The sequence below is a fragment of the Pelobates fuscus genome, chromosome 6, assembly GCF_036172605.1.
Source record: "Pelobates fuscus isolate aPelFus1 chromosome 6, aPelFus1.pri, whole genome shotgun sequence".
Taxonomy (NCBI): Eukaryota; Metazoa; Chordata; class Amphibia; order Anura; family Pelobatidae; genus Pelobates; species Pelobates fuscus.
Window position 1 is genome coordinate 229,834,812 of NC_086322.1, and position 24,351 is coordinate 229,859,162.

The window sequence follows — 24,351 nt, forward strand, 5'->3', positions numbered from 1 at the left end:
TGTTGCCTTAGAGGACCTTATTGACTACCTCATCGATATAGATAATAGGATTCGGGACAGGCTCTACACCAAGAACAGGAATAGACGTTTTGTTACGCCTATTCACCCCAGAGTTAATCCACCGGAGAGTGTAAAAGTATCTGAAGAGGAGCCAATGCAATTAGGGGTTGCCAAACTCTCTGATAATGAAAAATTACATAGGAGAAGGGAGGGACTCTGCCTATATTGTGGTAGGAGAGAACATATGGTAAAGGAGTGTCCTCTGCTCCCGGAAAACTCTCGCACCTAAGACCTTATAGGGGACTGGCCTTGGGTGTGATTTCTAAGTCTCCTACATTGCCTCCTAACCGACTGCTTCTCCCTGTTTCTTTACATATGGGAGAGAGTTGTATAGTTGAAAACATATACGCCCTGGTTGACTCTGGGGCAGCTGAGAATTTTATAGACTCTGGTTTTGTAAAGAAAAACAATATTCCCATCAGGGAGAAGGAGATACCCTTGGCCGTTGAGGCCATAGATGGTAGACCATTGATATCTCCAGTTGTTGCTCACGAGACTGCACCGCTACACATGTACACAGGGGTTCTACACTATGAAACCATTCGGTTCCAGGTCATCACCTCTCCCTCTTCACAGTTGGTGTTAGGGTATCCATGGTTACGTGCCCACAATCCCATTTTTGACTGGGAGACAGGGCAGATAAAATCATGGAGTGAAGCCTGCCATGAGTCATGTACTATTGAAGTCACGCCTGTGAATTCTATTAACGTTCCTACTGTTCCTCCTTTATCTACGGCTATACCCTCTCAGTATTTAACTTTAAAGACTGTCTTTGATAAAAGAGAGGCTGACAAATTACCGCCTCACAGACCCTATGATTGTGCTATTGATTTGTTGCCTGGTACTATACCTCCCAAGGGCAGGGTGTACCCCCATCGGTTCAAGAAAACCGTGTCATGGAGGAGTACATTAAAGAATCATTAGAAAAGGGATTTATTAGGAGATCCTCTTCTCCGGCTGGAGCGGGGTTCTTCTTTGTATCGAAGAAAGAAGGTGATTTAAGACCTTGCATTGATTATAGAGGTCTTAATAAAATCACCATCAAAAATGCTTACCCTATACCATTAATAACAGAATTGTTTGACAGGCTCAAACATGCTACGGTATTCACCAAATTAGATCTTAGAGGAGCATACAATTTGATACGTATAAAAAAGGACCACGAATGGAAGACAGCCTTTAACACTCGGTCAGGTCATTATGAGTATACCGTCATGCCATTTGGGCTTTGCAATGCCCCAGCAGTGTTCCAAGAATTTATTAATGATGTCTTAAGGGACTTTATTCACTCATTTGTTATTGTGTACTTGGATGACATTTTAATATATTCTACAGACATTCACACTCATCACAGACATGTTACGACAGTTCTGAAGACCCTTCTTGCTAATGGTCTTTATTGCAAATTAGAAAAATGTCTATTCGACCAATCCGAGGTCCAGTTTTTAGGGTATTTGATTTCCGCTGAGGGTTTTCGGATGGATCCCCAGAAGCTCGCTGCGGTCATAGAATGGCCTCTGCCGCAAGGTCTGAAAGCCATCCAGCGTTTTCTGGGTTTCTCTAATTATTATAGACGTTTTATCAAAGGTTTTTCGTCTATAGTAGCGCCTATTACTCGTATGACTAAAAAGGATGGCAATACACGTGTCTGGTCTACTGAGGCACTTCAGGCTTTTGACTTTCTTAAGACTACGTTCGCCTCTGCCCCTATTTTACAGCATCCTGTCCCCTCATTGCCATATATACTTGAGGTTGATGCTTCCGATATAGGGGTAGGTGCTGTCTTATCCCAAAGAGAGTCTCCTGACAAGCCATTGCATCCTTGTGGCTTCTTTTCTAAACAAATGTCCAAAGCAGAAAGGAATTATGATGTGGGTAATCGCGAACTCCTTGCTATCATTTTAGCACTCAAAGAATGGAGACATTTGTTAGAAGGCACTAAGGATCCCATCCTCATATTTACGGATCATAAGAACCTGTCCTACCTTAGCGAAGCTAAAAGATTGTCTTCCAGGCAGGCTAGGTGGTCACTGTTCTTGTCTCATTTTAATTATATAATAACCTATAGGCCAGGTGACCGGAACACTAAAGCTGACGCTCTGTCCAGACAATTCGAGACTATTGACAAACAGGAGATTGATGTCACTCCTGTCATTCCCCCAGACAGGATAATAGCAACTACTATATTGTCTATTTCCTCGTCCCTCTTGCAGGCCATACAAGCGAAACAGAGCATGGCACCTAGCGAGAGGCCTAATGATAAATTGTTCGTTGACGTTCCCGAGAGACGGGATATTCTGTCACTGTATCACGATACTAAGACTGCTGGACATCCTGGTATTTCCAAAACAGTGTCAGCCGTTTCTCGGTATTTCTGGTGGGATACCTTACGTAAGGATGTTACTGACTATATAAGTGCTTGTTCTACTTGTGCATGTATGAAAACCTCTCGTAGAGTTCCTTGTGGGCTGTTGCATCCGTTACCCATTCCCGAGAGACCTTGGTCTAATCTATCAATGGATTTTATTGTTGAATTACCCCCTTCGAATGGTAACACAGTCATCCTAATGATAGTAGATCGGTTTTCCAAAATGGCTCACTTTGTGTCTCTTCGCAAGTTCCAAGGAACTGGCTCTTATCTTCGCTAAAGAAGTGTTTCGATTACATGGTATTCCCTTATCTATTGTATCCGATAGGGGTAGCCAATTTATTTCCAGGTTCTGGAAAGCCTTTTGTTCGGAGATGGGTATTTCCCTCTCATTTTCTTCCGCTTACCATCCCCAGTCTAATGGAGCTGCTGAACGTGCCAACCAGTCTCTGGAGCAGTACCTCCGTTGTTTTGTGTCTCACCATCAGGACAATTGGTCTGACCTGCTTCCTTGGGCTGAATTTGCTCGGAATAATGCCACTCATGATTCTTCCGGCAAAAGCCCTTTTTACGTTGTCTATGGCCAGCATCCCGTTGTTCTTCCGGCTGCATTCTCCTCACAGGGCATGCCAGTTCTGGATGAGCATTTGGCTGGTTTGCGTAATACTTGGGAGCAGGTTCAGCGTTCTTTGGTGGACTCTGCTGCCCGCCAGAAGGCTCAGGCTGACAAGCATCGCAGAGCGGCTCCTTCCTATGTTGTGGGGGACAGGGTTTTGCTTTCCACACGGAATATTCGCCTCCGGGTGCCTTCTATGAAATTGGCTCCCCGCTTCATTGGTCCTTATCGCATTATACATAAGGTTAATCCCGTTTCTTATGCTTTGGGTCTGCCTAAGAATCTGCGTATACCCAATGTATTTCACACCTCGTTGTTGAAGCCTTACGTACGCAACCGCTATACCCGGCATACTCCCCCTCCCCCTCCTGTCTCTGTGGAGGGTCATGAGGAGTTCGAAGTGTCTGCTGTTATTGACTCTCGTTTCCTCAGGGGTCGGCTTCAGTACTTGGTACATTGGAAGGGTTATGGGCCTGAGGAGCGCAGTTGGATTTCTGCGGATGCTGTTCATGCTCCCCGCCTTGTACGTTCTTTCCATTCGCGTTTTCCTGCCAGGCCTGGTCCTGCCCGCCCGGAGGGCGTGTCCTCAGGGGGGTGTACTGTAGCGGTACTTACCTTATCCGGGGGCCGGACGCGGTCCTCTCTTCAAGCCGCGCGCGGTCCTGCGGCTGCACGAGCCGCGCGCGGCTCATCCGACTGCTCAAACAGGAAGGCGGGCAGTGACCGCGAGAAGCGGTCACGTGTCCCGCCTGCAGCTAAGAGCGCGCCGCGAATCTCGGGCGCGCTCTTAAAGAGACAGTGGGAGCCTAAATTGCAAAAAGGCTCCCATTGGCTCCTGTCATGCCAATCACCCCATACACTTACCTGTTGGGGGAGTGGAAGTGACAGGAGCCAATCACATTAGTTTGAAGGCTACTTATACTTACCCTTTTCCCTTAGTTCCTTGCCCTATCGTGGTTTCTGCTACAGTTCCCTTTAGTGCTTGTTGTATTCAGTTGTGTTTCTCCGTACTTGACCTTGGCTTTGTATTCTGACTTCGTTTTCGCTTTATCCTTGTCTGTACTGTTTGCCGGCTTGCTGATTCCTGTGTACCAGACCCCGGCTAGTTCTCGTTTACGCTGTCTCTTTGTGCCCTTGACCTCGGATCGCTCCTGACTCTGTACTTCTCCTTTACGTCGAGTCCGGCCACTCTAAGGTCCGGTAGACGTATCTCTCCTCTGTGCTGTCTTCTGTTTGGCTGGATCCTGCGTGTAGGGGTATATACTCGTTACAAGAATGAAGCACTGGCCGACTGGGCAGCACAAGCAATTACGAAGAACAACAGAGAGAGATTATTTTCTGGCTCTTTCCCTTCCTATCTTTCTGCACCCTTCTTTGTAACTGCTTCCAATTAATTTATTGTGCTCATTTAGTTTTCTATTTGTAGAGTAAATTGTATTCACTGAAACATTCTGATCTGTATTTTACTCACCTCTTCATAGAGCAAAATTAAGCTAGTTTTACATCATCTATCCTTCGTTAATCTACTGCGACTCCAATTAATGGGGCACTCTAAACACCAATACCACTAAAGGTCATTCAGCTAAACAGAAAACTGTGGTGCCACCCTTGGTTTTCTGTCTAGCGGTTTTAGAGTGTTCTAACAAAATCTGTGGTGTTCACAGCCTGCACCGTACACACACACTGATGATAAAATAATGTAAATTCTTTATTATTAAGTATGATTCTTTCCAAATTGGATGGCTACGGAATTTGAAAATTGTTTGACTACCTATCCACGGAGGGTCCAAAGCACTTCACACGTCCAAACTACTAAAGTGTGCTGTAGTGCTTATTGTCCTGGGAGTGTCCTTTTAAGGAAATGGACATAGCTCAAATTATTAGTGTCTACTGTAAGCAAGCAAGTAAAAATGGAAAAAAAATAAATAGAAAAATACAGTTTTTCCTTAAACCTCCTGTTTATGAGCTAGCTAGTCTATGCTTGAAAGAAATTGGTAGCATAATGAGATATATATAAGATTTTTATTCTCTGAAGTACACATAGACCTAACAGCTGCAGCTTATTGACAGGCAGGTTTCAAATTAACAAGAGTACACTAGATTTGTTCTTAAAGATTTTTATATTTTATAAACTACTATGAAGAAATTGAAAAATAGCATATATTGTAAGACACCTAATGAATAAAACATAGATTGCTTTAGTTGCTTTAATGTAAAATACATAAATACAGCAACACTATTCATAGACACCAGAGGAGGAAAGAAGAAGAAGGCTGAATTGTGCATTTTCGGAAGCAAGTCTTACATTTCAAATGTTATCTACTATGTGACATTGGCATTGCTCACTGCATCTTAATGAACATTATGAAAAGTGAATTTGCACATTTACATGCACTCAAGTAAAATATCCAACATCTGCTGATATGGAGAAAATAAAAATATACAAAGGTACTTACTTTTTAATTTCTTCTTCCACAACGTTAACACCGTCTCTCTGTGGATTTAGAAATCTGTTTGTAGCACTACCAAAATCGCACAATACGTAGTTCCCATTGTTATTTAGTAATATGTTCTCAACCTGAAAGCAAAACAAAAACAAAATAAAATCATTCAAAATGTTTATGGATGTGTTGATTAAAGTGTACAGGAAACACGAGAGAGAACACAAATATAACGCAGTATTGATAAGTAGCAATGATCATCGTAAAGCTGCTGGTTACAATTTGATGTCATGTCAGTTTGGTCCCTAAAAAACTGGCACCATGGAATGTCCTGTTTATTTAGCTTTGGCATTTTCATACAGCCTTGAGCCCTGGAAAACACTATTACTTGTGTTAACTCTTTACACTACTTAACTGGACGTAAGATGAGAAAAGGGAAATATTTATAAGCCAAGATGGAGGTGTCCAGTTCCACATTAAAGTTAAATACAACAGTGTGGTTGACTGCATTATATTTTATCTTTTAGACTTCACAAACACATATTTTCTAAATATGGGATAAGTAAACGTAATGTTACAAAATCCTGGAAATGTACAGTTTTTCTTTAACCCCTTAAGGGTAACTGTCCAAGTTCTTGTTTATGCTGTCATAATGTAAGGGTTTCTCTTTAAGTGCCCCTAAACATATTTTAAACTGAATATTAAAGGACAGAAAGGGCGTAGAGTGGTATGTTGCCACCAAGTATTGGCTTTTTTCAGGATTACAGGAAGATTTTCCTGTATTACTGAATGGAGCATGCTTTTACAACCTGCTTGGGGACATGCAGGAAGATCCCTTCAGGGTCTGTTCAATCCCTGGAGGTCTTTATTCACTAGTCTGCATCCCAGAAATATCACAGCTGAGTGGGATCAGTTAGTCTGGGCCCTCTGAAATGGCTCCAACTGACCGAGGGCACCCCCAAATATCTATAGACACCTTGTTTCCTGGTGTAAGCAGGGATTTAACATTGCATTGTCATCTAAGGAGATTTTATACTCTGTATACAGCGCTCTCTTTACACACTATAAATAGGTCATCTGTCAGTCAGGGGCCACTACAAATGTCTCAATTGATAGAGGAGAGCGCCAGGTATTCATTGATACCTGGGACTCCTTGGTGTGAGCAGGGATTGTTTGCACCAAACTGCAGGACCTGTCAATATCATTTAACAGCATTAAAGTCCAGTACAGTTAAGACATACTGACACTTCCTAACATTGTTAAAGGGTTAAAGAACAGATTGGTATGCCAACATAACCCATCATATAAATATATTTTTAAAGTAAAATGTACAGATTTGCTCTGTTCGGGCTCATAGCATATGACTGAGACAGGGTTACACAGGATGAAATGGCACTCACTTTCACCAGATCTTCAAGTCTTCATATGCTTACTTGCCCTGGACCCAATGACAGCAATATATACATCACAAACCAAAATACATATGGGCACTCACGGGTCTTTTTGTTGCAGTAAAGAGTTACATTTTATTCCATATTACAAAAAAAGCTAAATCCGTAATAAATAATTTTAGGGGCATTTACAAAAACAAAGACACGTAAAATCCCACAAAAAGGTGTCAAGATCTGCACTGCTTTATGGTTGTAAAGGGTGAACAGTAGCTGTTCTGCTACTAAATACGAATGGAGTGGACTGTGTTTCTGGTCTGATGATAAAACGCTAATCAAACTACATAGGTATATGCACAATTTTAATCAACTAATAGAAGTGGGAAAATGCATTTGATGAATGAAAATGTATTATTACTTGCTAAAAACTTATGGAATATAAATTCTAAAAAAATATTTCATATTATGCTGATTTAGTGAAAAACATAATTTTAAAAAATTGCAAAATAGGTAAAAGAAGGATTTTCATCTTTGAAATACTTGTAAACGTATTAGTAATATATATGGATTTTAAAAAATGAATAGAAGATGCCACTATATAGTTAAAGGGAGTTTTACGTCCACTATGTGGCCACTATACAGACCAACATCTATGTAAGTTGGAGATACATTTAAATGCGCATCATGCATGGTAGGAAGTGTACCAGACACAGAAATAAATTTATAACAAACCATAACAAATACTTACCTTCAAATCTCGGTGGACAATTGGCGTTTTACACTGATGAAGTCTGGCTACTGCCTCACAAGTGTCGCAGAATATCCGTAAAACTTCTGGTTCAGTGAAACCAGACTGGAGTTTCTGATTCATCTGATTCACAACTTGTCCAGCTAGAAGACAAAAAAAATTTATAGATATCTTTTAATACACTGAATCCAACCATATGCTTAAACCTCGTCATGGATCTTGCAGGATTTTTCCTTTTATCATTCTTCGACTGATGCAATAAGTTCCTTTGACATGAGTAATATAAAAAATTATTAATCAGCTGAAGAATTGTTTACATCTGAGTACTTTTGTGAGCTTCAGTCACCTCTTATACTAAGCCTTTGGCTCCCAATAACCAGGAATTCACTCCACCATACCATCTTGTTTTGTGGTTTTCCGCCCAACTCCTAGCCATCTCAGTGCTCAGTCCTCTCACCTACCCTCCTATCACCCCTACTGATATGCAATTTGTCTCTCTTGATTCCATCATGTCAACATCAGCCCCTGAAGCTCCCAGCTAAACAATTTTTTAAGTCCGTGAATTCAGTGCTTTGGATCCCAACACCATTTTTAGCCTCCTCTCCTCTTTATCTGTGTACCATTGTGTCCCTTCTATCGATTTCTGATCCACTCACACTTGCCTGTAGCCCTATCAAACTCCCTTACTATTTTGTAACCAACACCATCGTTTTAAGCAAAAGCATTGTGTTTTGGTGAAAATAATAATAAAAAGCAATATTCCCAGAATCACCTGAGATAATGAGATGAGATGTCAATAAATATATCTGCATATATCTCAATATCTATATTCAATATTAAATGGAGAATGTTAGGCAAATGGAAGCACTGTTGCTGTTCACTCCAAAAACATTTTAAAGGTGTGTTATGTTAGTATGCTTGGTTTTTTATTCAGAGTGGAACAGGTTATTCAACCTAAAAATACTGCAATAGCTATTCTTAATAATATAATAAAAGTGACCGATTATGTTATTTGAAAAATACAACATCACAAAAGTACTCAATGTCAACCACAACCGTGTTTGTTTTGCTGTAGGTAACAAATCTTGTCTTGAGTTACCTCTGCAATATTCCATAAGAATAAGGACCTCCCAGACATTATCACCAGCAGAGTTAATGGCACAGTCCAAATAACCAACAATATTTTTATGTCCGGACAGCTCTTTCTGAAAAACATAAAAATAAAAATGTACTGCAATTATTAAAGAACAAGCGTTGATAAATTACACATTATTTGATCTACAGCATTTGAGTACAGTGGACTAAGGCCTTTGTATAACTACACAGTTTATGATCATGCATGTTTTCAAATGTATGTATTTTTTAAACCCTTAAAGATCGAGGCAATTGTACAAGTTTGGGCCAAAACCAAACCAAAATAAAGCCTGGAATTTGAGCTATTTGGTTGTTCAATCATAACTTACCTTTTTCATATTAGGTGCACCCACACTTATTACATATAATTTTGATCAGAAGAAATAGGGCTTTCATTTCACATCAAATATTTATATATGGAACACAATTTAACATGAATAAAATCTAAAACAAAAATGTAAGCAATTAAGAAATTGTATTAATTTTTCAAGTTCTGCATGGCATTTTAACTTTTACTGTTGGCTTTTACTGCAGTACAACACACATATTTGTGCTGTTATGTCCCATACCAGGACACTCCCCATGTACAATGACACTCCCCATGTACAGGTTTCATGGTGTTTTTGGAAAGTTAAAGGGTCACATAAACCAGCTTGTCCATCTCAGTTTTTACACATTGAAATTTGCCGGATTGGTTTGCTGGGCCTATGCTGCCTTTGAGACTGTATGACAGCCCAGGAATGAGAATTGCCACCATCAGGGCATATCATTTGTAAAAGTAGACAAAACAAGTTATTCAAAATGGGGTATGTCAAGTCCTTTTTTAGTAGTCAATTAGTCACATCCATGGACAAAGTTAGTGTTCATATTAGTTTTTTTGTATTTTTAACAAAAAGAGCTAACCTTTCAATGATTATATCAGTGTCATTATCCACCTTTCTGCTCTAAAACACTCACATTTGAGTTTTCATTGTATTTTTATATATTATTTTGCCATAAATAAAGGGATTCTATAGTGCTGTTTATACAAAGCCGTTTTCCTGGCACTGTGGGCTCCTGCAGTGCCCCCCTCCCTCGCGCCCCCCTCCCGCGGTGCAGAAGGGGTTACATTTCCTTCAGTGACTTACCGGTCAGGCTCTGCCCACGCTCTGTCAGCCGACAGGGAAGACCTAATGCGCATGCGCGGCAATGGCCACGCTCGCATTAGGATTTTCTCAGAAGAAAGAATTTTTCAATGCTTTCCTATAGGGGAAAATCTGACGCTGGAAGTCCTCATGCAGAGCATGAGAACGTCCAGCGTCAGATAACGGACCAAAGGTCCGATTCAATTCAGGAAGCCCTCTAGTAGCTGTCTAGTAGACAGCCACTAAACCTGGAGTTAATCCTCAGAGGTAATTATTGCAGTTTCTCAGAAACTGCAATAATTACCAGGTAGGATTAAGGAACATGGGACATTGCACCCAGACCACTTCAATAAGCCTACAATGAGCCTGGTCTGGGTGCCTACAGTGTCTCTTTTTTTTATTTATTAATACTATGTGGGGCATCTACCTAACACCCAGGCAGTTCCTCTGCAGTCAGTGATGAAATCTGGCCAATTTAGCCATGTGACAGAGGTATAAATATAACAGTGCTACATAGAGAGTTGTCCAAAATCTTAATGGTTGTCACTCCCCAAAAAAATCACAGAGTAGATGATAAGAACCATATTCTGAAAGAGAGATTAAATGCTCATAGTGCAAAACTGTAATTCCATATTAAAGATATTATTTTGTATAAGGAACCACTCACATATTACTGAGCTTATAGCCAAGCTCAGGGATAAACGCTCTCTGGTCCGTAAAGGCGACCTTTCCCTTCTTTAATCCGAAACAATTTAAAAATAATTATTTTGGACACGGCGTTTAAACGCCGTGTTCAAAATTACGGACAAGGTATAATAGCAGGACTCCTGAGAGAAGGAGGAACGTATTGTGATTTTTACCAAGCTGAGGAAGCCGATAGAATTTTGTCAAAACGCATCCTGGGGACTTCAATACCATCACCTTTATGCCCTTTTTTATATAATTATTTTTAAATTGTTTTGAAGTATATTTGTTTTTAGATATTCTAATTGGCCATTAGAATTTTAGATTCAGAATACCTTAATAAAATATTTGGATTTTCCATATTGGGCTATTGGTTCCTGCTATATGGTGTGTAGTCCTTAACTACACAACGTGTTGGTAAAGAGCCTAAAGAGTGGCTCCATACTTGTGAGTATAAATATTTATATTTCTTACACAAATACGGATTACAGACTATATTGCACCATATATATTTCAGTTTGAGCTCTAGCATCATCGTGGGATACTTTTTGGATTAAAGAAGGGGAAAGGTCGCCTTTACGGAGAGCGTTTATCCCTGAGCTTGGCTATAAGCTCAGTAATATGTGAGTGGTTCCTTATACAGAATAATATCTTTAATATTGAATTACAGTTTTGCACTATGAGCATTTAATTTCTCTTTCAGAATATGGTTCTGTGATTTTTTTCGGGAGTGACAACCATTAAGATTTTGGACAACTCTCTATCTGTATGTAGCGCTACACCTTCTGTTATATTTTTATATTTATGTTTTTGTGATTAGTGTATGAGGGAAGATTACACTTGGTGGTACAGCAGCTATTATAAAGTTCTTCTTTGTATATTTTGTTAAATTAAGGTTTCTATAGAGCACCAGTATATATTTCTATATTTACATGTGACAGAGGTAGTTGGTGAGGGATAGGGGCTGTAATTGGTACTGAGGAGGGTTACAGACTGTAGTAAGTGCAGGGGGTAATAGAGGCTGTAGTGGATATATTATTAGGGGATTTAGAGGGGGCAGGGAAGGATAAGGGTCTTAGGTGGGAGGAGGCGGCGGGAGGAGACCTTTAGCGACATATATGCCCCAGAGATAAAAAAACAAATAATAAATATATCTGGAATATACTTTTCTTTTTTTTTTATTCTATATTTTATTGTGCAATAATTAACATACATGCATGCAGTGCCACGACAGCATTAGCAGGCTTAATAAAACAGTGTTAAACATGTGTGACATTTGAGATAGCTGCACATTTTATAAATTGTATGGGTCAAGAGTAATACAGATATATTCAACGGTAGCTACATAAACAGGCTAGTACTAATCAGTGATGGTGTCAGTGACAATTCAAATACAAGCTTAAACTTAATGCCTATTCTAAGATATAGTAAATATTGACATAGCTAGATTAATAGGTTTGAGTAGTGTGGGTCTATGCTTGTAATGACACTTGTGGTGCAGGAATATAACGTTGGTTATGAGTGTCATATATTTTGCATTTAACCTGCTGTCACCGCCTAGTACAAGCTATAAGTTAACCACTAGGCGAGATCTATGCGTGTCGTTTTAGAGAGGCTAGATAGATTCAGGACAATTAGCAAAGCTGTCCCCCTGGTGCGCCGGGGTTCTCTGTGCCTCCTCCTTGGGAAGGGGTCGGCGTTCTAGTGGACCAAGGCCTTTTCATATGGGGGCAATCCTTATTTTATCCGATACCTGCTCTGTTGTGTCTGTGTGGTAGGGTGCAAGCTTCCTTCAGAGCAGGTATCAGGGCTTGTTTTGTCCATGTTTTGTTCTGCAGTTTTCGTAGGGTTCCTCTGGGTTGCTGGCTTGGTGTGTTAGGCTTGATACCTTCGGTCTTCCGCGGGTGTGTGTCCTCTTTGCTGGACATTATTCCCGGAGATCCACCGCTTTCCAGGCTGGTCTGTTGCAGGCTGAGTGTAAGGCGAGCACAGGATCAGTCCGTTAGTGGGTTTGTCTCACTGGGCGGTTGGCGCAGTCCCCCCGGGCAGGAATGGTCGATGAGCCGTGTTCTGTCCCCTCGGCGCTGCCGCTGACATTCGCCCTCTCACGCTGCTTGTTTTTCGTGTTGTTGGCTGGAGCAGTTGGGAGGGTTGGCACGGTTTTTGCCGCTTCCCTGTTTGGCGGGTTCGGTCGTCAGGGGCTGTTAGAGCAGCAGTGAGCGCCAGGAGGGAGGGAGCCTTCTCCTTGCTGTCCATGCACATGGCGCCCGCCATTTTGGAGGTAGCGGTCAGGCCCCCCTTCCCCGACCGTGGAGCCACGCTCATGGCCACCGGGTGAGGACCGGGATCACCCCCCCCGGTCCATGGGGGGGGGGACGGAGCCGGATCCGCATCAGTCTGCACCTTTGGCTGGGCTCTGTGGTACAGGATAGTGTGGCAGCAGCCGTCTGCCCCACTCACCGCAGAAGAAGGACTGAGTTGGGTCATCAAGATTTTCTCGCCAGGGGGAATGAAGCTCAGCGAGCCAGCCTCTCCCCGGGTCCAACAGTCCCCTGGCACTGGGCATCTGTGCTGTTGGTTCGGTTTTAGCTGGCAATGTATGATTTTAGAGGGTTTTCAGTAGCTTTTTTGCAGGAGCCGCTTTGACTTGCGACCGTCCAGCTTGGCGGTCCGGCCCCGCCCCCTATACTTTTCTTTTAACACAGTTTTTACAAGTCCCTTTAAGCACCTATTGCTATCTAAAAGTCAGTAATGATCCAGATCACAGGTCCTGTATGAGAAGCAGTTAGCTGATCAAGAAGGTCGAAGAGTCAGGACTATTTTTCCCTTTAACATGACTGAGACATTGTAATTTTCGCAAATAGTAAAACCCTTATATCCAAACAGTATTAAGTCTATTCACTGTAACCTGGTAAATGTTGTATATATATAAGGGGGGGAAAGCATGTCAACATAAATTTAACAAAACTATTTCAAATGCAGCTTTGATTAAAGGATGTACATCCTTCCTTATTGTGTATTCCACATCCTATTTCTTTACTGCATATTTCCAAAGCTTGTCAGGAAATGATATAATGAAAAATCCATGAAACTGAATTTCATATTAAGGGAATATGGGATCACAGATTCAGGAAACAGGCAGAAAACGGACAGAACATTTAGGGGTGTATTAACTCAACACTAACTGGAGTGAATTGCAACACTTAGACAAAAGTAACAAACTTAAAAAAATTCTCCAATTCCGCAACTCACATTTCGTAATTTGCTTTTCAATTTATTTATACCATTTACTTTGTATGCTAATCACTACATTTTCTGATTAACCCCCACTCTAAGACTGCAGACTAGCAGAAATGACAGAGACACGTGGGTGTGGATGAGGACCATGTCGCTGGAGAGCCACACAAGGACATTCACACAGTTTTGTCTAACTTACTTGCTTGGAAGGGAAACTTAGCTTATTCTGAGGTCCTGAGCTCTTTGGACCAGGTTTGCATAAAGTATATATCTGTATTTTGCAGCATTCAGCTTTCCATCAACGCTAATCAGTCTCCCAATCCCTGCTGCTGGGAATAATAACAAAGTATTTAACCAGGAAAGGTACATTCAGATTACTCTGGTTTTCAAGTACGTCCAGGGGATGTTACCTTAGCCCAACATCCAGGGGTTGTTACTATTATCCAATTTAATAGTACTCATTTTATCTACCTCGGAAGGATGAAGAACTAAGTCAACCTTGCCGGGGTTTGAACCTGCGACCCAAGGGTTGAACAGATTCTACTGATGATGCATTCTGAGCTATCTCAGAGCATGATGCTACCAACATGCATCACTGTTGGTATGGTATTCCACAGGGGTGATTAGCAGTGCCTCCAGGCATGATGCTTTGAATTTAGGCCAAACAGTTCAATAACCATTTAATCGGACCAGGTCATCTTTATTTCTCACAGTCTGAGAGTAGATAGTGTTTTTCTGCAAAATCCAAGCAGGCTTTAATGTGTTTAATGTGAGGAGGGGTTTCTGCCCTCCATAAAGGTAACCATCGAGTTGTAGGTAACTTCTCTTACCAAGGCCCTTCTCCCTCAATTGCTCAGTTTGGCTTGGTGGCCAGCAAAGTTTCAAACTCCTTTCTTTTAAGAATTATGGAGGCCATTGTGCTCTTTTGAACGTTAAAGGATCACTATAGGGTCAGGAACACAAACCCTAGTGTTAAAACCACCATCTAGCCCCCCTGGGCCCCTCATGCCTCCATAAATATAGCAAAATCTAACTGTATTCAAGCCTGAAGCTGTAGATCTGCATGCTGTTTGCCTAAAAAAAAACAACAACAAAAAACAAGCTGTCTGCTGACATCATCAGAAGTGGTAGCCTGATCCAATCACAATGCTTCCCCATAGGATTGGCTGAGACTGACAAAGAGGCAGATCAGGGGCTGAGCCAGCATGATTCAAACACAGCCCTGGCCAATCAGCATCTCCTTATAGAGATGAATTGAATCAATGAATCTCTGTGAGGAAAGTTCAGTGTCTGAATGCAGAGGGAGGAGACACTGAATGTTTGGATGCATTTTAGGCAGCCATGACCCAGCTATCTGAGGAGTGGCCAGTGAAGTTATCACTAGGCTGTAATGTAAACACTGCATTTTCTCTGAAAAGACAGCTGTGACAAACTACCCTTTGCCACTGGCTTTTGGAGGAGCCTGATTGCCAGCCCTATGACTATGGCCCATGGCTAACGCTGTGTTCCCAGACTGCAAAAAGGCTTGTTTGTGCCTTTTTCCCTATGTGGTTCGGTAAATTGAGTTTACCGAATGAACAGACAGACCACACGCAAGTGGAGTGTGCAGCCGATTTACCTCCCAGAAGCTGTGGTTAAACGTAAGCTAATTGACGAACGGCTGGGTGGTCGCTGTTCGTATAGTCGAACACGTGGCGGCGGCCATCTTGTTTAGTCGAACGTGGTCAGCTGTGTTTTGCCGTCGAGTTCCTGGAACTCAAATAGGACACGCGACGGCACAAACACCGCTGAATCTTACCTTCTCTGGAACTTCGACACTTCAGTGGGAGTCGAGCGGCGTTCGACACTTCGAACGCCACTTTAACTCTGACTATTTGCACGAACGGCATTTGAACTATGTGAAATAGACTGGCCGCACAGCCTAATTCTTTGGAACTGTTTTGGGCATTAAAATGTGCGTGCGGTCGGTCAAATATGACTTCCAGGAATTTCCTCAACCTCTGCTCTGATTTGGGTGATTTTTGGATATGTTGTTCGCCCAGATCAGAGCTATCCAGGGATGTATAATGTTGTTGTTGTTGTTGTTTTGGGGTGTTTCTGTGTTTTGGGTAAAAACTGTATATTTTCTGCCTGTGATAATTAAGTTAGCCCATTGTGTTCAGCAATTGAATCACAGGCAGAGGGGAGGGTTTGTGTGCCTTAGCTGGGAGTGTCTGACTGTACTGTACTGTGTTGATTGGCTGTTGTAACTTTGTGTCCTGTGTACCACAAGGTCCATGTGGGTGGTAACCTTGTGGGGAAATGTGTATATAAGAAAGGCCTGTGTGCTCATTAAACCAGTTCTACTTGACCCTCAACTCGCAGCCTCGACTCGTGTTTGGAGGGGACAGCTATAATCACTACAGGGATTGCTATGCTCTGCATACTCCCTCAGCTTCACTAAGCTCTTGTAAGAGCTCTTTCCTGATCCTGCTTCGCACTCCCAGAAGGAAGAGAGGTTCACCCACAGGGTGGGTAGGAGACGGCGAGACCCCAACCAAGCAGCGGCGGTTCGTGGGGTCTGCAGTGCTTATGGTGTCTGGTGCGGTGCTGATGGTCCTTGGTGAGCGCTAGGAGCATCCTTTCTACGATCCAACCCTCAGCTAGCCTGGGGCAACCGTAACAACAGTGTTTACAGCAAAAAGCATGAAGGCAATGATTCTACTGACCAGAACAAATACAATAAGCTGTAGTTGTTCTGGTGACTATAGTGTCCCTTTAAATGCAGCCACATTTTTATAGCCTTCAACACAATCCAGTCTCTGAGCTCTTCAGGCAGTTCCTTTGACCTGATGGTTTTATTTTTGCTCTGATATGCGTTTACACCAGTGAGATCTTATATAGACAGGTATACCATGCACAGCACACACATACCTCATACACACAGCCTCCACACACACACAACACTCAACACACAAAGCCTCCCTATACATACAATATACATAGCACCGTCCACAAAACATACGGAGCTTTCCCATAAGATAACATACTTACCCCCACAAAACATGCACAGACTGCCCACACATACCGTATGCAGTTTCCCCAGACACAGCTTAACCCCACAAAACAGTACAAGCAGCCCAAACACAGACAACAGAACTTTGAAGCCTCCATGAACACAGCATTAGACACAGGAAGAATGATAATGAGAAAATAGAAAATGCTAGTTAGGATGAAAATGATAGATGGTAGGGATACAGGCAAAGATAATAGGAGACAGGCAGGAAGCTGGGGAACAGAGATAAATGCTGTATGGGACTGACAGAAAGACACAAAAACAGACTAGGAGAAGTTAGAGGGAGACGGGGAGAGAAAAAGAAAAACCTATGAATGGAAGAAAAGAGTAAAAAAAGAAAACAAATGGAGATGTGGAATGTATAAGGGAGCAGTAAAGTGGATTTTTGCCCAAGGCAATAAAAATATTTGCACTGGTCCAGAGTGGCTTCTATTATAGCTGTAATATTTGTGCTATATGAATAGTTGATTGCATTTTGAGCTGCTCAGAAGTGACAATGCTGTATTTGTGCAGTATGTGCCAAATATCGCTAATAATTTACCAGTGGTGAATTGACAAGGATTCTAAAAATGTGCTTGCAATGTTAAAACTGCAGTCAGGTAGTAAAAGGGAAGAGAAAACCCACAAAAGAGGAACTGGGACAGAATAGGGAGTTTTTGATAAATAATGAAACAAGCATTTATTTGTTAATCAAGTTTCAAAATAAATGAAGGATATTTACAATCACAAAAAGACCTGCTAAGTATGTTGGGTATAGCCTCTGAAGATAAAGACAATGACTGATTTACAATTCTATCAATGATGAGATATTCGAAGGGCTTTGCTACTGGAAATCCCCAGATATTAATTACGTGTGATAATAAGAAGTGGGGGGTTTTATTCAGGGGCAGTGAGTTCACAGACCTATTGTGGTGGAATCTCGGTAAAAATAAATTTAGTAGGCCGAGATTACCACGTGGCATGTGTACGTGCATATGCTGACGTATCGGTCGGTTGGTTGCACGTGGCAAGATACGATCAGTAGTGTACGGAGCATGTGCAAGAATACAGGATGTAGTATTCCCCTCCTCCATTGTGTTGGACAAGCCATGCGGTCAAGCAGGAAGTTAGTTCTTGTTCGTATTGATTGGTCAAGAGAATGTGCGGTTGGAGCTTAATATGGGAGGAGTTATGTGCCTATATAAGGAGCCTGCACTATTGTCCGGGGCTCAGAACTTGTTGTATTTTGGTGACATCAGTCCCTCTGAGTCCCGATCGGTGAACCGAATAAAGAATCTCTTCCTTCCTGAAGAAACCTGTGTCCATCTCTCTGTGCTTGGCTTCCGTCAGTTTCTCCGGTATCACTATATGTATATAAACATTTAATGATTTCCAGAAGGCGTTAACTAGTAACTGCTAAACATATTTTTAACAATTTTTAAAATGACACGCAAACCAAAAGCTACATAAAAGGGGGCAAATACTTTCATAAGTTAGACGTTAAAAGTCTATTTAAACAGTGGCAGTGCAGAAAATGCCTTTATGCATACTAGAGCTAACTGCTCATATGCAAACAAGTTTTTCCAACCACATGGGTCACTTTAATTCATACATATCAAACAAGTCTCATACATTCACATGCTCACACACAAGCACACAAAGTGACGCACATACTTCACACACAGACATACTTACTGTGGCGAAACCGACCCCGCCTCTTGCCTTCTGACTATGGCCTGGGAAGATGTGGCCCTTTAATTACAAGTTTTAGGCATAATGGATTTTTGGTGTGCTGCTGCTGGCCCTTTAACTCCCAAAGAAAGAGTTTGTACTTTTAAATTGGCACTTCGAATGCCGTCGAAGTGCCGAAGTAGTCGAAGTGGCTGCCATTTGACAAACGAACACGTGGCGGCGGCCATCTTGGTTCATTTCATGCCGTCAGCGGTATGTGTAGCCAAATTCATGGAACTGAAATCGGCTACACAGTTCCACGAACACCGCTGAGCCTTACCTTCTCCCACGGTGATTTTGCAGCCGCAGAGACTAAGTCCCGTTCGAAGATTCGAACGCTCATTCGAATGGGACTTAGTCATTTTTTCAAATCTATGGAACTGTTTTGGGCATGAAAATGTGCTTGCGGTCGGTCCTAAAGGACTTCCATATAACTTTTTAACCCCTGAACTGATTGCCCTGATTTTTGAGTATGTGTTTATTTCTCGCATGCTGATTATGAAAATGTATGTTTTATGTTTGTGACATGTATATTTTAGAAGTTATAAATATTTGGTAAAAACTGTATTTCTCTGCCTGTGATAATTATATTAACTATTGTGTTCAGTAATCATATCACAGGCAGAGGGGAGGATTTTATGTGGGAGTGTCTGTGTGTATTGTACGGATTGATTGGTTGTTCTGTAATACCCTGTGGGCTGTACTGTAGTTGTGGATTGGGAATAAAAGAGACTGTATGTGCCAGGACAGGGAGATTCTGCTTAACCCTCAAAACGAAGTGTCGTCTCGTTATTGGGGGAATTGGATTGTATGCTGACTGCCAGGAGTGTAACCCTTTTGTATGGTTTTCCTGTTCGGCTGTTTCCAGGATTCGTAGAGTTTGCAGTTCGGGAGATTGGTGCTTACAGTTGCTGCCTGTGCATCTGGAAAGGGGAATATCGCCTAAATGGTTTTTAACCTCTGATGAGCGAAACGTCCGTTACACTTACATTCAGACATTTAGAACTAGCCACTCACTCAACCATACGTAAACACGCTTACACATATACATTCACACATAGACACACAAACAATCAGACATTTTATGTGTGCAATAAACAATGTGATATTAAAGGAGAAACACAACTGAATGAATTCCATTATCATACAGATCTCTTTCTTGCATGATACCCAAAAACAATTCACACAAGCAAGAACTGAGCAAAAATGTTTTTTCACGATTTCCTCTGCAATCATTGGGAAATGTGTCCATTTTTCAGTGTTACGACACAAATATATTTAAAACTACTCAGGAATCATTGTTTCGACAATATATTGCCAAGAGAGGCAATTTCTGATTGTTAGTGTAGGAAACTACCAAGCTCTCTGCTCCTTCCACAGAATCCAAATCCATGCATGATTGCTTCTATCCATCAGGAGAATGGGCTGTGAGGTGCTCACTTGATGTGCTGAACATTATGCTTCCATGTGATTTAAGGGATTTGAAAGAACAAAGCTGAAAGTCTCTTGAGGTTGGCCGTTTTCAAGGCTACCTTATCTATAATCTAAAAGTAACCTCATACTTCTTTTCTTGAGGACTGCTAAAAAGAAAGACTGAGCATTTATCTCTGAAAGAAACCAATGATTGGGGATAGATAGTAAACAGCTGTTCCATCACTTCAACTTAACAGGATGGCCTTGAGCACTCAATTCGCAAAGCAAAATCTCCACAAACATAGCAACATTTATTTATTTCATTGAAGTCACTCTGGTTGCTTTAAATAGTTATCCTGTGATTAAATACGTATTTTAAATATATATTTAAATGGAGTATTGATCATTTAAAGGGACACTAAAGTCACCTGAACAACTTCAGCTTAATGAGGTTGTTCAGGTGAGAACTATAGCTCCCTGCAGCCTTTCTCATGTAAACACTGTATTTTCTGAGAAAATGCAGTGTTTATATTGAAAGCTAGGAACACCTCCAGTTGCAGTCACTCACAGTGAACCAGAGGGACTTCTTAATATGCCTCCATCCACTCAGATCTGCTGTGCCCAAGCATCCTGTGATTCAGTATCTCCTCCCACTGCATGCAGACACTGAGCTTTCCTCATAGAGATTCATTGATTCAATTAATCTCTATGAGAAGATGCTAATTGGCCAGGGCTGTGTTTGAATCATGCTGGCTCTGCCCCTGATCTGCCTCCTTGTCAGTCTCAGCCAATCCTATGGGGAAACACTGTGATTGGATCAGGCTATCAGGGCTGCCATCAGAAATTGTGGGGCCCGTAACACAGCTCAAGGACTGGGCCCCCGTGTGCCCGCCTCCAAGCCCTGCCTCCAAATCCCGCCCACAGGAATACACACACCCAGACACAAAAGGACACAGACACAGAAAGATACACACACACACTGACGTACATACATACTATCATACTGACAGACACACATACATACATACTGACAAACAGACATACATACAAACTGACATACAGATATACAAACATACATACATACATAATGGCATACATACACATACATACTGATATACATATATACATACAGACATACACACACACAGATAGATATATACATACACAGATACATACAGACATACTGACATACACACTCACATACATACATGCATACTGACAGATATATACATACATACACACATACACATAGACATACACACAGACATACATACACACAGACATACACACTGACATACATACACATACAGACATACATACACATACAGACATACATACATACTGACATACACACAGACACATACTGACATACATACACACACATACTGACATACACACACACACACTGACATACACACAGACAGACACAGACAGACACAGACATACACACAGACATACATACACAGACAGACACAGACATACACACAGACATACACACAGACACACTGACATACACACAGACAGACACACATACACACAGACACACATACATACACATACTGACATACACACAGACATACATACACACACATACTGACATACACACAGACATACACACAGACATACACACAGACAGACATACACACATACAGACATACATACACACACAGACACACATACACATACACACAGACTTACACACAGACATACATACACAAACATACATACACAAACATACACACAGACATACACAGACATACACACACAGACATACATACACACGGACATACACACAGACATACACACGGACATACACACGGACATACACACGGACATACACACGGACATACACACAGACATACACACAGACATACAGACATACACACACATACAGACATACACACACACACACACACAGACATACTGACATACACACAGACATACATACACATACAGACATACACACACACAAACATACACACAGACACACACACACACACACACACACACAGACATACTGACATACACACAGACATACATACATATATGCAGACACAGACACATACACACACACACACCTCATTTATCAGCCACCCTCCTCTTACCTTTAAGTTGCAGGCTGGCTGGGGATGATGGGAGTGAGCGGATGCCTCTCCTCTCTCCGCGCAGTAAGCTGGGAGTAAGTGAACGGCCGTCACTTCTTCCCAGCAGCCCTTGCGGTGTAGCCCGGTCGTGCAATTACCCGGCCGCAGCGCTGACCGGGCCCCTGAAGATATGGGGCCTATCGGGTGGCCCTAAATGCTTGGAATACATGTAGTTGCACTGGTGACTATAGTGTCCCTTTAAGACACAGTTATAAATATTTTTCAGATAAGTGCAAAAATATGTCAGCTTGCCAAAACCATAAGATATGCTTCTTAGTATTAGTATTATCAGCATTTAAATAGCACCACCTTATTCTGCAGTGCAATATTATTAAGGGGACTTTAACAACACATGAGGCAAACTATTACAAATGTTGATAATAACAATAGGTTTCTGAGGACAGTGATCAAATGAGCTTACAGTCTAGAGCAGGGGTAGGCAACCTACGGCACTAGTGCCATGCACGGCACTCGAGGTGTCTTTACACGGCACTCAAGGCTGCTACAGCCAAACAGGCTCTGGCCTATCAGGAGTCCCAGTGAAACTGCAGATATCTGCTAATACGAAAAGGTGGTGAAGGACAATCCTCAAGTAATGCATTGCAGCACATAGAGGAAGTGAATGGGAATCCACACTGTAGTAGAGCAACCTGCAGCTGCTGTCCTTGACCTGTACCTGGCCAGCCTGGTTCCCACTGGAACCTAGGGAAGCCACCCACACTGCTAGATTTACTCATACAAATAATACGAACAGCCCACAAACAAACATACATACAATCCGCACAAACGTAACCCGCTAACAATCCACATACATGCACACAACCCCACATGCAACCCCAAACAGCCCCAACACATACACACACTACCAAACACACAATGTGGCATTTCCATCCACACACACAATTCCACAAGCAGCCCCCTACACAGCCCACATTCATATGTATCTTACACGATACCACAAACTACTCCTGAACATATACAATATAATAGCTCATATACGCACAAATACAACGATACAAAGCATTTACAGTATAAATAACACAAGCAGAATACGGCAACATACACACCTCAATTTAAAAAAATAGGACCGGCACGCCACGGGACATCACAATCCTATATCGGCACAGTGCTGCTAAAAGGTTGCCTACCCCTGGTCTAGAGAATGGCAGCATCTGAAATAGGAACCAAGTGACAGGGTAGGCCAGTAGCAGAATTGGAAGGTGGGAGTGAAGTGGAGAATGGTCCCACTAATTAGATGGATATATATTAACACTGAAAATTGGCAAAAATTTAACAGTTTGCCCTTTGGTTAGTTCGAGCTCATGTGGCTAGGGTGGCCACCTTTTTTGGGGAAAAAATACCAGCCATGCTAATTTGCATAATTAATTATATATGCGTAACATAAACAGCACACAACGTACATAAAAGAACGAGAACATTTGGAAGCAGAAAATTCCCTAAATCACTAATAGAATACTTACAATGTTTGTACTTTGTCTGACTGTGTGTATGTGAAGCAGTGTGTGTATATCCTGTCTGGATGAGTGGATGAATGTGTATATATAAACACACACACAGACTACTGAATACACACACATATGCAGACTGCTGAATACACACAGAGACTGCTGAATACACACACACAGACTGCTGAATACATTATTATTATTTTATTATTTATATTGCGACATCAGGTTCCGTAGCGCTGTACAGACATGTAATTGTAACCAGACAACTGGACGTACAGGAACAGAGAGGTGGAGGGCCCTGCTCAAAGAGCTTACATTATAGAGGGAGTGGGGTATAGTGACACAAAGGGTAAAAGTACGGGTATGAAGTAGGTTGTTAGAAAAGTATTCACTGAGGGCTTAGTAGGTCATTTTTGACAGTTGCAGGAGAGGAGTCATGGGGGTGGGGGATAAAAACCTGCTAACAGTTTAATTGATATGCTTTCTTGAAGAAGTGAGTTTTCAATGATTTTTTTGAATGAGTGGAGACTGGGTGAAAGTCTTACGGAGAAGGGAAGGGAGATCCACAGAAGACGTGCAGCCCTGGAGAAATTGCTCATATTTATCTTCTTCTAACATGGTTATTCACTAAAGTGACAATTCTCTAGGTCAGCTATGCTTTCAGTTGTGCTACTCTGGCCTAAAGTTTGAATTGATCTTTAATTCTCACTCTACTAAATAATCCAATGAATCTCTAGTTAAAATATTTGGACGTCTAATA

The 24,351-nt window shown here is 41.7% G+C and overlaps 1 protein-coding gene across 2 annotated transcripts in view; it reads right to left on the bottom strand.

The window, feature by feature from the left end:
- BMP2K (BMP2 inducible kinase) overlaps positions 1-24,351 on the bottom strand; it is a 157,569-nt gene that overhangs the window by 44,695 nt on the left and 88,523 nt on the right. For both annotated transcript variants that reach the window (XM_063458811.1, XM_063458809.1), the window contains exons 3-5: positions 8,721-8,826; positions 7,622-7,764; positions 5,501-5,622 (exon numbers count right to left, since the gene is read on the bottom strand). In XM_063458811.1, the coding sequence (XP_063314881.1) occupies positions 5,501-5,622; positions 7,622-7,764; positions 8,721-8,826 (371 nt within the window). The remainder of the gene's footprint in view (positions 1-5,500; positions 5,623-7,621; positions 7,765-8,720; positions 8,827-24,351) is intronic.